This window comes from Jaculus jaculus, chromosome 9 (genome assembly GCF_020740685.1).
Source record: "Jaculus jaculus isolate mJacJac1 chromosome 9, mJacJac1.mat.Y.cur, whole genome shotgun sequence".
NCBI classification, from domain to species: domain Eukaryota; kingdom Metazoa; phylum Chordata; class Mammalia; order Rodentia; family Dipodidae; genus Jaculus; species Jaculus jaculus.
In genome coordinates this window covers 99,071,227-99,084,855 of record NC_059110.1, presented here as the reverse complement: position 1 = coordinate 99,084,855, position 13,629 = coordinate 99,071,227, and the positions used below count along the sequence as shown (strand labels likewise).

Sequence of the window (13,629 nt, the reverse complement as noted above, 5' to 3'; positions counted from 1 at the left end):
TAATATAAAACTAGGTAAAAAGGGCATGAGATAGCCCTCAAGGATGGGAAATGAGTAATGAAGTGAACCACTTATTTGGTTTCTGTAAATAGCCTGCACCATAATCCTTAATAGCCCACACTGTAAGCCTTAGTAGCCCGCACCATAAGCCGTAGCAGCCTGCCTCAGACCACCAAGGTCATAGGAGACTGATACCACACTCTGCTACTCCCACCCAAGGACCTGCACAAATGCTGACCACCAAGGTCATAGGAGACTGATTGGTCCATGAGGGGCTTGAACAAATTAAACTAATTGGCTTAGAAACTATGGAGTGGCACAAACTGACTGGCTCGCACCCCACGGGCTCCTGATGTTAAAAAATGATTGGTCTAATGCACAGGCTTTGTTAGAAACCCTATAAAAACTGTCATGTTCCTGCATTCGGGGCTCTGCAGTCCTCTACCCCTGCATGGTGTACAACTGTGGGCCCCAGCACGCTTGGAATAAAAATCCTCTTGCTGTTTGCATCAAGACCGTTTCTCGTGAGTGATTTGGGGTGTCGCCATTTCCGGGCAGAGCGTGGGGTCCTCGTTCTGGGGGTCTTACAGTCCCTTTAACTGCTTGCTAAGCCATCTCCCAAGCCCCCTTTTTGGTTGTTGATGTTGTTGATTTGGTGTTTGTCTTTGAGACATGGCTGGCTTTGAATTCCCTGTGTTGTCCAGTCTAGTCTAGAATTCTGTTGTGATGCTTCTCAGCCTCCCAAACTCTCAGAATACAGGCTTGTACCATTATGCTTGAGTTGCCTGAGGGTTTTAAAACCTTGAGCTGGGCTGGGTGTGGTGACGCACACCTTTAATCCCTGCACCAGGGAGGCAGAAGTAGGAGAACAGCCATGAGTTCAAGGCCACCCTGAGAATACATAGTGAATTCCAGGTCAGCCTGGAAAAACAAAAACAAACAACAAAAACACACCTGAGGAAGGGCTGGGAGAGTGGGAGAGGTGGTTCCGTAGAGGTGCTGGCTTGCAAAGCCTACCTGCCAAGGGTCAGTTCTCCAGTACTCATGTAAAGCCAGATGTACAAAGTGGTGTACATGACTGGAGTTTTATTTGCAAGGGGCCCCTGCATGCTCATTCTCTCTCCTTCCCTCCCTCCTGTACACACACACACACACACACACACACACTCACACACACACACGGAGCAAGATATTTGAATCAGTCCTGTCTCTGGATTATCTCTAGAGAAGAAAAAAAGTCAAGTAATTCCACCCTTCCTTGTAACTGCAAGAGCATTACCAAGTTTGCATTTGCTAGCCACAGGAATGCTAGGTGGGAAATAGGCATTCTTTTTTTTTTTCCGAGGTAGGGTCTCACTCTAGCTCAGGCTGACCTGGAATTCACTACAGAGCCTCAGGGTGGCCTCGAACTCACAGCAATCCTCCTACCTCTGCCTCCCGAGTGCTGGGATTAAAGGCGTGTGCCACCACGCCCGGCTGAAATAGGCATTCTTAAAATCGTCTTTAAAACATCATGGGGTGAATATGATCAAGATGTGCTGTAGACATGTATGAAATAAAATGATATTTCACATTTGCAAGTCGCAGCTGATAATTTATACTGTGTGCTTCTCTTAATGCTCACACCCCACCACTGCGCTGTATAGGAAGCAAAATGTCTTTCTCTTTCCAAGCTGGGCACTGGACAAGCAAACCACAGAACACACCTTCCAGGAGAACCAAGAGAAATTACCACGCGGTGTGAAGAGTGCCGAGGCCCCTCTTGACCCCAGGGAATTCCAAGAAAGCACCAGCCTCTTTGCTGTGTGGTGTGGGTGGAGCACAGTCATGTGTTTATCTGAATTGGCGCTTTGGAATATAAATAGTTTCGTCCCAGCTGCTCTATCCTTGTAGTCCTTCTCCTAACTGAAACTGAACTTCCTCAAGGCAGGCCTGCCTCTTGCGCCTTTCCCCCAAGTAGTGCTGGTGTTTGAATGTTTCCTATCACTGAATAACTTTACACTTGGCAACACATTTTCACTCTGTGCTATGTCAAGTAGGCCCTGTATCAATTCTGAAAAGGAAAACAACTTATGAATGAGAAAAGTGAGACAGTTTTTGCCAAAGGTCACAAAGTCACAAAAGCATCTGAAAACGAGCAATGAAGAGTATAATAATGGAGGGGCTGGGCGTGGTGGCACACACCTTTAATCCCAGCACTGGGGAGGCAAAGGTAAGAGGATTGCCATGAGTTCGAGGCCACCCTAAGACTACATAGTGAATTCCAGATCAGCCTGGGCTAGAGTGAGACCCTACCTTGAGAAAAATAAAAATAAGAAGAGTACAATAACACAGCTAACAAATGTAGATCCACAGATGCTCCTTTTCCAGATTTCACCAAGCCAAGTTTTAGGGACCTAAATCCACTCCAACCAGACTAGCCTCTGATACCATAAGTAATTTATAAAACCCAGCATGATGGCCCATGCTTGAACCCCAGTGTGTGGAAGTGGAGAAAGGAAGGAAGATCAGGAGTTCAAGGACAGTTTCAGCAGTCCATTTCTCTCAATGTAGAAAGGTGAAGTTGTTACCCTGAGTAAACAGACAGGACAAAACAAAAGCACAAGACCAGACCATATTTATGGATAAATATATTAGTAAATAAATACATTTCTCAACATAATGCCTGATTCAAGCATCTTTCTGTCTGGTTCAGATATAAATACCCATGTGGGTGCCTGGGTGCCAGTCTCCCCACTGACATTGAGGGAAGAAGGTTCTCAAGTAGGATCCTGTGCCCACTTTGCCCCCACATTCACATTCCAGGTGAGGATAACACCTGAGGGGCTCACAATGGTCAGGATGTCCTGGGATGAAGGGTTGCAGGGGCCCCTCAGCCCTTGCCTACTTGGTACAAGCTGTGCAAGCCAGTGTCTTGCTCCAACTCCACTCCAGGTACACACCTTCTGCTGGGTCCTGGTATGGCTTATACTGGGTAGGTGGGCCTCTGGGCCCTGCAAACCCCAGAGGTCACACATTAGTGTTCCAAATCCCTGCACTGAGAAATCACCTCTCAGAGAACAGCTCTTTCTTCGCTGTCCTTGCTCAGGTGTAACGTCGCCTTGCCCGCCTCCATCCCACCCTCCCTCTTCCCGGAAGAAGTCTAACAGAAATTCTCTCTTCCTGATCTGGAACTCTGAAACAGAAACGTCTTCAAGGAAGAGCTATTCCCACTGCTCCTTCTTTGAGCTCAGAGCAACTGGAGCTGCTGGTGAGTCTCACAAGGAGCTCAACAATCATAGGCTTTATTCAGGTTTGCCAAGGTACTGGTCCCCATCTAAGGGACAGAACGTCACACCCTGGCTTCCCAGCGCCTCCTCCTCTGACTTGGTATAACAGATCTGACAAGTTAAGAGCAACTGAGGGACAGGAAGGGGGAAACCATGCCTCTGCGTGCAGCATGGCAGGCACTGCTTGGAGAAGCTGCAGGGATGTCTCTTCAGGGATCAGGATTCACCTACGCTCCTGGGCCTTTTGTGAAAAAGGAAAATGATAAAAGCTGGGGTTGTCCCTGATGAAACCTTTCCCAGGGTGGGGCCAAAGCTGGTGTGAAGAATTCACCCAAGGTAGGAGGTGAGACATGATCATGCCATTCAGCCAAACCCATGGGCTGGTGTAACATGAGGCCTGAGGCGAAGGAGACCTAGTAAGGCTGGGAGAAGGAGCAGCACCTTGTAACACCTAGCTCTCCATACCTAGCTTCCTGTCCTCAACGACTCAGCCCCCAAATGCAGGCAGGCTGGTTGGCTGGCCAGACACTGACTTTGCTGTACTGCAGGGGTACGCTGCAGACAAGATCAGGAGCTGGGGCAGGAAACCACCTCCTACCACCCACCATCGGTGTTTCCCGAGGTCCTTTCTTCTTTCAAGAGCAGGACTCTGTGCGTAGAGCCCTGAGTCATCCGGAGCACATCTTGGTTGCAGCTTGTCCTGAACAGCTCACACGGCCTGTTCACACAGCTCCTCCAGCTCCTCTTCTGAGCCTGCAAGTGATGAGAAGGGAGCAAAGAGATCACTGAGGGTCAAGCAGGGCTCCTGCTTCTCCCACCTGTGGAGAGTGTAGCTGGGAGGGGACCCCAGAGAGGGAGGAGCAGGAAATAAGTGAGGAAAGGTTGAAAGCTGAGAGGGGGCATCACTGGGAAGCTGGAGAGGGAAACAAACAAAATAAATACATGCAGCAACCACTGTTACAAGGACTTACTCATCCACCCAATCAATATTTATTACGCTTTCATTGGGAATTTGGCCTACTCCCATTTGCCAAATAGAAGAGACAAAAAACTAAGCAGGGACTCAACAACTTTGTAGGAGACAAGGCATGCATACAAATGGGGCAGAACTAGGGGCATAAGAGATGGACCAAGGAAGAAGACATGTCCAGATACAGCAATCACTTCCTGGATGTGAGGATACACTTAGTCTTACAGGAAAAGGCAACAACTGGATTTATAGGGACAGAAAAGGCAGTGGATAGTCTTGGTTACTGGAACTACAAGAAGTATTTACATAGTTTGCATCAAGCAGGGGGCAGGGGAAGGGAAGGGAAGGGAATCGGGAAAATCAGGTTGGGAAGGAAGATGGGACTATCAACATTGGAGCCTTACAGGCCAAACCACATTGGATTTTTCGTTACTATGGACAGAACAGAGCATTTGAAGCTTTCTAGATGATTCCTTGTGAGGCCGATGACCCCAGCAGCAGCAGCAGGGAGGGCAGGGGAGCTCTGCAGCACAACTGTCTGGGTCACACTGGATGTGCAGCTCCCTGCCTTCATGGCCCTGTAAAAGGCACAGGCTGTACCTCACATGGGCAGGGGCCATCAGTAGCAGACGTAAGGAGACCGTGACACAGCTAGCGGAGATATAGGGAAGCAAATCTGACACTCACAGGTGAGGAACAAGGAAAAGGGAAGGCTAAAGCTCGTTCTGAGTCTAGGAGTAGCGGGAACTGGTGGCAGCCCCGGGGAAAAAGAAATGCATACACGACAGGTCCAAAGGGGACTACCGGACACCAGACACATGACTCTTGGGAGCAGCTACACACTAACTGTATGCACACCTGTCTTGCTATGAACCTGGATCTCTTGGCTGGCAAGCTTCATGACCTCAGAGGCCAGCCTGGAACCTAGCACATGGCAAGCATGCAATCAGAGGGGGAAAAAATGAATGAATGAATGAACAGCAGCTCTCAAGTACTGCCTGTTGGATTCCTGACCTTATATTACAGAACCTTTGGGCCCTCTTTTGGGGAGTAGAAAGGTTCTTCTAGTAATGACTATAAGCAAAGAGCTGACCTGGAAGAGTCTTTTTTTTTTTTTTTTTTTTTTTTGTTTTTTGTTTTTTGTTTTTTGTTTTTTGAGGTAGGGTCTCACTCTAGCCCAGGCTGACCTGGAATTCACTATGGAGTCTCAGGGTGGCCTTGAGCTCACGGTGATCCTCCTACCTCTGCCTCCCCAGTGCTGGGACTAAAGGCATGCACCACCATGCCCAGCTGGAAAAGTCTTATTTGAGCAGATAAATGCCCAAAGCTTTGGGTTAAAGCTGAGAATTGATAGTGTCACCACTGCTTGCGATATGGCGATGCAGTAAATTCTCAAGAAAATGTGGTTGGTCTTGTTGGTGAGGGTGCTTGGAAGAGAAGTCCTAGTGGTTCTTGTTCCAAAGCCCAAGAACAGCTGGGAACCACCTCTGGGTTCCGCACTTTCTAGTATCAGCTTCCATCAACCCCCCTGTTGGCTATTTCACATGACCTTCAATATCCAGTTCTAATCTCCTCTCCCCATCATATCCGCTTTTCCTGAAAACTCACCAGGCTGGGCTGGCAGCACCTGGCAGTGTGGGTAAGGGCATGACCTGCCCTCCGGGGTGTCACAACTCCATTCAGAAAGGCCCTCTCCAGGTGGGTGTGGTCCCAAGGGCCGGCGAGGAGTCAGATATAACCACATTGGCTGTGAACTTGAGTAACAGGGAACTGGAGCTTCTGATAGCGGGCTCCTATCCAGGCCTGGCGGTCTGAAGATCAGTGGGTGGGCCTCAGGGGACCAAGGGTATGCCAGATGGGGGCTGCAGTGGGGGAAAATCTGACAGGCCGGATGCACAGTCAAGTCTTGGGGCCGAGTAGCCGGCGTGGGTTCTGAGGGGCCTCCTCGCCGTTTTCTCTGTGGGTGTCGCACAGGGAGGCTGGATTTCTGCAAGTTCGAAAGATTGCTGGGGCTGGGGCTAGGGCTGGCAGCTTCAGCTGTACCAGGGGCTGGCTCTGTAAGGGCCCTGGGCCGCTGTGGGCTGGGAAGCTGTCCTGTAAGGGCTGTTGAGTTGGATCTGGTGACATGCTGGTCAGGAACAGGTGACTCTGGCTGCAGCTGAGTCCGAGAAACAGCAGGCCTCGACTGGGGGACCCCGGTTTCTGGGCCAGGCTTTCTACCATGCCACTGGAACCTCTTTTTATAGTGGTGGTGCCTGTGCCTGTGGTAGTGGACATGGCTAGAAACCTGGGTTTCCCCTGTGGGCACCACTGAATCCAGGGAACGGGGTCGAGAGGTCACAGTAGGCTGCACCCCCTTTCCCTGGAGATCCCCTTCAGGGCTGCAGTACACCAATGGGTCAAAGTCGCTGCTCAGGGAGCTGCGGAAGGTAGAACTGCTGCCGTGGATGCCCTGCAGGCTGATGTCCGTGCAGTTGACCACTGAGTCACTGGAAGAGCCATGACATGGCCCTGAGCTGGAGTCGCTGGCTGGCCCGTCTGCCAGGTAGCCACTGCGCTCGGTGCGGTAGCTTTCTCCAGAGCCACTGCTGTCATGAGGCCGAACCCGGCGCAGGGGCACTGGACAGACTGGGGGGTGCTGAGAGGTACATCGGAGGTGGCTCAGCCCCCAGCCCTGTGCATAGGGGTGCTGGGCCACTGCCAGGTGCTGCTGTTCACCCAGAGCCCGGAGATGCGCAGCTCTGGGGAGGCGTTGGTGCCGAGAGCCCATGCCTGGCTCCTGGGATGGCAGGAAGGGCCTAGGTCGTGGGGGCCGAGCCACCGGATCCCTGGAAGGGCCCAATAAGTAGGCAGCAGGAAGATGGTAGTGGGCATGGCCGGGATGCTGGCGAATGAGGTGCAGTCTCCTGCCTGGTTCCTGGTAAGACGGAGAGGATCCCAGGGCCTGGGACAACGAATCTCCCTCTGGGAAAGAAAAAAAAAAAAAATGAAGAGCACACGTATTTGGTTCTGCAAATATGGAGAATGCATTCAGAAAGGTGTAGCTGTCGCTATCCTATTCACCTTGATTTGCTCCTGAGATCAGAGTTTGGGGACCAAGGGCATCGCAAACTTGTACATGTCTGGGACTTCTTTGCTACCTCCAGTCAGGCTGGAAGCTGGACTATACCAAGAGGTTAGTCACTGCTCAGTTTGCTGTGTGAAGTACAACCCTTCCTCTCAGCTTCTGCCACCAGCCATTTGGGGCTCTTTCACCCAGGGCCAGCATTAGCCCATTTGCACCTTTTGTGCATTAGCAAAGATTCTCTTCCCTCAAGATATTTCATTTTCACCTTTTAGAAGAACCTACATATGCTGGTTTATTAGAATAGGATGCTTTCTTGCCAGAAAATTAGGGTAATAAATATATAAGTAATCCAGATTTAGGATTAACAAAGTTGTCACAAAATACAAGTAGCCGGGTGTGGTGGTGCACACCTTTAATCCCAGCACTTGAAAGGCAGAGGAAGGAGGATGGCTGTGAGTTGGAGGCCACCCTGAGACTATACAGTGAATTCCAGGTCAGCATGGGCCAGTGTAAGACCCTACTTCAGATTAAAAAAAAAATCCAAACTGTGTATGTGTATGCACTTGCACGTGTGTGCATGTGTCTGTGAAGGAGGCAGAGGATGATCTCAGGTGCCATCGTTTTTTGTTTTTTTTTTAATTTATTTATTTATGAGAGAGCTGGGCATGGTGATGCATGCTTTTAATCCCAGCACTGAGGAGGCAGAGGCAGGAGAATCACCAAGAGTTCAAGGCCACCCTGAAACTACATATTGAATTCCAGGTCAGCCTGGACTAGATTAAGACCCTACCTCAAAAAAACAAAATAATAAAGAAAGAAAGAAAAATATTTGTGAGAGAGAAGGAGAGAGAATGGGCACACCAAGGCCTCTAGCCACTGCAAGCAAACTCCAGATGCATGTGTCACCATGTGCATCTGGCTTATGTAGTTTCTGGGGAATTGAACCTGGGTCCTAAGGCTTTGCAGGCAGGCACGCCTTAACTGCTAAGCCATCTCTTTAGCCCCTCCCCACTTTTTAAATTTGAGTCTGGGTCTCACTGGCCTGGAACTCATCAAGTAGGCTAGATTTCTGGGCTGACTAGAGATCTAGAAGGATCCACTTGTCTCTGATTCCTCAGCCCTGGGATTGTCAGTGTGTGCCACCATGCCCAACATTTGTATGTAGTTCTGGGGACCAAACTCAGGAGTGCACACTTGCAAAGCAGATGCTTTTACTGGTTGAGCTATCTCCTGAGCCCCAGTTCCGACACTTCCTAACATATAAAGATGTCTGCTCCTCCCCAGCAGATGAGGTGCTCTGGAGCAGTGCACAGCTGAAATCACAATGGTAGCAGCTCCTTCTCCTCAATTTCACAAGAAGCGCAGGCCCAGAAGGCAGCCAAGTTCTAGACCCATCAGCCTGCACACAAGGGAGTCTTCGGTCCACCTCCTACCTACGATGTTGAACATGCAGAGAGGGCAAGTCCGGTGCTGATGTAGCCACGGGTCCACACAGCTGCGATGGAACTCATGGAGGCAGGAAATGACTCGCAGCTCCTGGAGAAAACAAAGGTGTCCAAAGGTTTCAGTTACATCTACCTGACTCTCACTGGTCTTTCTTGCATTCACCAATTTGCAAAAGCCCTCATAACAGACTTCAAAAGGTATGGGCTTTGGATCCTGCCAATAGTTTTGAGGAATTTGTTTTGTTGTTTAAGACAGTCTCATGTAGCCTAGGCTGGCCTTGAACTCTTGATCCTCCTGTCTCCCCTTCAAAGCGTTAGATAAGACATGCACCACTATGCCTAGCCTGAGTTTCCTAACAGTCTTTTGCTGTGAAGTGTGGATAAAAGCCTAATCTACCCCCACCCTTCCCTGCCATGGGGCTAAGATGAGATAATATGTTGAAAGCATAACTGTGACCTTACCCACACGTCTCCCTCAACAGTACTGCTTTTTCCTGGAAAAAGCCACAGAAGTGACCAAATCTCAGGGGGACCCCTGCCTCTGTCCCCCAGAGGACACAGATGTAGTCAGGGTGCCCATACCAGCTTTAGGCCTGCCCACCAATATCCCAGCTTCCATTTCCCCCCTTTTTTTTTGAGGTAGGGTCTTGCTCTAGCCAGGCTGACCTGGAATTCACTCTGTAGTCTCAGGGTAGCCTCGAACTCACAGTGATCCTTCTACCTCTGCCTCCCAAGTGCTGGGACTAAAGGCGTGCACCACCATGCCCGGCCCAGGCCCATTTCCCTTTCTTGCTTGGTTGCAGAGGTTACTGAAGCCTGCCTTACCTGACCCTCGGAAAATTCCTCCAGGCAGATGGCACACATGGGGGCTGAGCTGCAGCTACTGCCCGAGTCTGGCCACTCGGCTCGGGCCCTCCTGCAGCTGGCTTGGTACCTCCTGGTGGCCAGCTGGCTGATGGCCCAGGCTGTTCGTTGCTGAAGAGGGTCCTGGGAAGAAGAGTAGGAGTCAGAATGGAGCAAGGGCTCTGCTTCCCTCACCTCTAGGCCTCAGGATGGGCTCAGTTCCATCACCCTGTTAGATCACACAGCCAATGGCCACCCTTGGGCACACGCATGCACACACCACACACACCTGCACACACACACACAAGCAAAAATAAGTATGTACCTTCTTTCCCTTTTCTCTTTACTATTTTATGTTTCTCTGTCAAATCATACTGCCATCAAAAATACTATATATTTGCTTATTTTATTTGAGAGAGAAAGAAATAGATAGAGAGAGGGAGAATGGATGCACTAGGGACTTTAGTAGCTGCAAATGAACTCCAGATGCATGAGCCACCTTGTGCGTCTGGCTTACGTGGGTCCTGGGGAATCAAACTTGGATGCTCTGGCTTTGCAGGCAAGCGCCTTAACCACTAAGTCATCTCTCCAGCCCTATTTTACTTTTTTTTGGACTGGTTCCTCCCAGAAGAATGAAAACCTCTCAAGAGTAGAGGTTTTGCCAGGTGGGCATGGTGGTGCATGCCTTTATCCAGCACTCAAGAGGCAGAGGTAGGAGGAGTTCAAGACCACCCTGAGACTACATAGTGAATTCCAGGTCAGCCTGAGCTAGAGACCCTACCTCAAAAAACCAAAAAAAAAAAAAAAAGAGTAAAGGTTTTATCTTTTTTTCCTCATAGGATTATTCCCAGCACCAGGAACAGCGAGTGCCTAAAGTATAGTTGTTGCTCAGTATATTTGCTGAATGAATGAATGAATGAATGAGCGGGCAATTTGGGAGAGGCTGCCTGAAACCGACAGGGGCTAGAGTGGTTAAAGGCAGATTGTTTCATGGACACCAAGGCACCTACCTGCCTTCTTCACTTTCTTCTTCCTGCCCCTCTCCCACATCGGTCCCCATGTACCAGGAAACCCAAGATACTCACAGGCCTGCTGTGGCGGGGGCGGCACCGGATGCGCAGCACTGAAGCCAGGATGACCACAAAGATGGTGCCCACCACAGTCAAGAGGATCCACACGTCATAATCTGGCTGGGGAGGCAGGAAGCAGAGAGGAAAAGGGTCACATTCTGAAAAGAGGTGGAGCAATTTGGGAGGAAACAAAGGAAGAAAGAGATGGGGAGCCTCTCGCCCAAGGGGGGGACGAGGGACAAGGTAGCGATGAACCTGGAAGGGGACAAGGTGGTCCCTCTCTGACCTGGGGCTGCAGGAGAGGGATCTTCACATGTAGCTATGAAAAAAAATCCTGCCTGAAAACCCACGTGTTTGAGGAGGGAGGAGAAGAGGTGAGTACAGGACTTCTCTGCAATGTGGGAGCTACTTGTTGGGGAGCAGGAGTCAGGGGTCAGGGAAGCAGGCAGGCAGCCTCAGCTACTCCATGCCATGAAACCACAGCAATGAAAACAGTTTCAGGACTCAATCTTTTTTTTATTTTTATTTTTAAAAATTTTTGGTGTTTCGAGGTAGGGTCTCACTCTGGCTCAGGCTGACCTGGAATTCACTATGGAGTCTCAGGGTGGTCTCAAACTCACAGAGATCCTCCTACCTCTGCCTCCCCAGTGCTGGGATTAAAGGCGTGCACCACCACGCCCAGCTCGGGAGGACTCAGTCTTTTTAGACTGCAGATGAAAACCCAGAGAGAAGAAACTCCTAAAGGCACATAGCTGAGGAGTGAAGATGGACTAGCAAGCATGTCCAACCTTCTGACACTGCGACACTGTCGTCACCTACAGAGTCCATGCTCGAGAGCCACATAATTTCATTACAAAAATTATCACACAAAAATGTCAGGTTCTAGGGCTGGAGAGATGGCTTAGTGGTTAAGTGCTTGCCTGTGAAGCCTAAGGACCCCGGTTCGAGGCTCGATTCCCCAGGACCCACGTTAGCCAGATGCACAAGGGGGCGCACGCGTCTGGAGTATGGTTGCAGTGGCTGGAAGCCCTGGGGTGCACCCATTCTCTCTCTCTCTCTCTCGCTCTCAAATAAATAAATAAAAATAAACAAAAAAAAATTTTAAAAAAAATGTCAGGTTCTAAATAAGTTTTTGATTCTTTTTTTTAAGTTTATGATTCTGTGTTGGGCTGCATTCACAGCTATGCTCGGCCTCGTGTGATCTGCAGGCTGTTGGTTGGTCACACCTAGTCACTAGAGCATTTCTAGTTTGTTTGTTTTTTTTTTTCCCACTCCAGAAGTCTGAGGGCTTTGGTTGGGAGGTGATGAGCACCATGGAGGTGACTGACGGCAGGTGCTGAGGCACAATGGAGGTCTGGTGAGCTTACCCAGGCCGGGGGCTCCTTTAGCTCAATCCTCACGTGGGCCTTCCGGTTCTTGTACACAAACTCCATTAGCTTCTCAGCGTCATTGCCCCAGATCAGCACCACGGGCCACGTCAGCCCCAGGGGCTGCTGCAGCTGCAGAGAAGAAAGTGCCACAAGGGCCTCTGTGACTTCAACTTCCCCTGGGAACCCTACCTTCCTCCACCCAGGCCCTCCCTGGAACAAACACCACAGTGTCCCTAGGCACCTGCTCAGCAGCAGCTCGATCCTCCGTGATGTCAAAGAGGACTGCACTGGCTCCTCGCTCGCCAGCCATCCGGGCCTGCAGAGACATAGCAGAGGCTTGTCTGGAGTCAGAGAAGGAAATGGCTCAGCCATGGCTGGGTCTCACCCACCTACCCCCAAACACACATGCACGCTCCTAGGATCTGCATGCTCTGTACTTCTCACACATAAGGGTACGGGAAGTGAGGCTTGGGTTCCTGCATGCCCGAGCTCACCCAGCCTGCAGCCTTCAAAGGACACTAGTCAGTCTTTCCTTTTATAATGGAACAACCTCCTTTTTAAAAATTTTATTAGAGTTTTTTAAAGATTTGATTTTTATTTATTTATTTATTAGAGACAGAGAGAAAAAGTGAGAATGGGCACACCAGGGCTTCCAGCCACTGCAAATGAATTCCAGATACATGCGCCAACATGTGCAGACGGTTTACATGGAACCTGGAGAATCGAACTGGGGTCCTTAGGCTTCACAGGCATGTGCCTTAACCATTCAGCCATCTCTCCAGCCCTGGAACAAACTCTTTGCTAGGGTTCCCTGGGTGCCAGGTGCTTTGGATCTAGGCCTATGGACAGATAAACATGAGACAAAGCCCCTGTTCAGGGTTCAAGCAGTGTGAGAACAAAGGGCGGAGAGTTAACCAGAACCTTGCAGGAGGGCACAGAGAAAGGCAGGGTGGTGCAGAGGAGAAAACTCCCTCAGCCCAGAGCTGGACTCGTGGGGCCCAGCCCTGCCTGACCACAGGAGCTTGTGGCATATTCCCCCACCTCAGGTAAAGTGCTGAGAGACTGGGAAACTGTGTCATCCAAGCCTTTCAGGGCAGACCCCTCCCAAACCTCAGCCGTCTCACGGCTGCTCCCTCCCTGCCACTCTAGCTTACCAGTGCCCTCCTGTTCCAATTCAAGGACTCAGGAGGGAGTCCTTGTCCAGTGCTTGAGCCCTTCGCTCTTTCCCTTAGGGTGACTGAAGTGGGAAGGGGCTAGATGGGCTGGTTCCTCAAGGACACAACTGTGCACGCATGTACACGCATGTTCACCAAGGACTCCAAAAGCACACACTGGGGAGCGACAGAGTCTTGCCAGTCAGGCAGAACACACAGCAGAGCCAGTGAGAACAGGAAGCAGTAATCTGTGTGTGTGTGTGTGTGTGTGTGTGTGTGTAAGAGAGAGAGAGAGAGGAGGAAGATAAAGGCCAAGAATTAGGTGGATGAACAGCACCCAATGGACAGGCACTTGGCTGCTGCTCCTGGCCTGCTGTCTGCTCTCCAGGGGAACAGGTTCATTTGTAAGGGCATCAGCCTGCCACCTCCCATCTCATCTCC

At 50.3% G+C, this 13,629-nt stretch overlaps 1 protein-coding gene across 2 annotated transcripts in view; it reads right to left on the bottom strand.

Moving 5' to 3' along the window:
- Nucleotides 1-2,680: 2,680 nt before the first annotated feature.
- The window catches only part of Rnf43 (ring finger protein 43), a 106,364-nt gene continuing 95,415 nt past the window's right edge, over nt 2,681-13,629 (bottom strand). The window contains exons 4-10 of one of the 2 annotated variants that reach the window (XM_004669957.2): nt 12,276-12,350; nt 12,032-12,163; nt 10,680-10,784; nt 9,577-9,738; nt 8,740-8,842; nt 5,848-7,203; nt 2,681-4,022 (exon numbers count right to left, since the gene is read on the bottom strand). In XM_004669957.2, the coding sequence (XP_004670014.1) occupies nt 3,979-4,022; nt 5,848-7,203; nt 8,740-8,842; nt 9,577-9,738; nt 10,680-10,784; nt 12,032-12,163; nt 12,276-12,350 (1,977 nt within the window). In that variant the 3' untranslated portion in view covers nt 2,681-3,978. Of the gene's footprint in view, nt 4,023-5,847; nt 7,204-8,739; nt 8,843-9,576; nt 9,739-10,679; nt 10,785-12,031; nt 12,164-12,275; nt 12,376-13,629 lie in introns of both variants that reach the window. The other variant, XM_045157910.1, reaches the window with a different exon arrangement.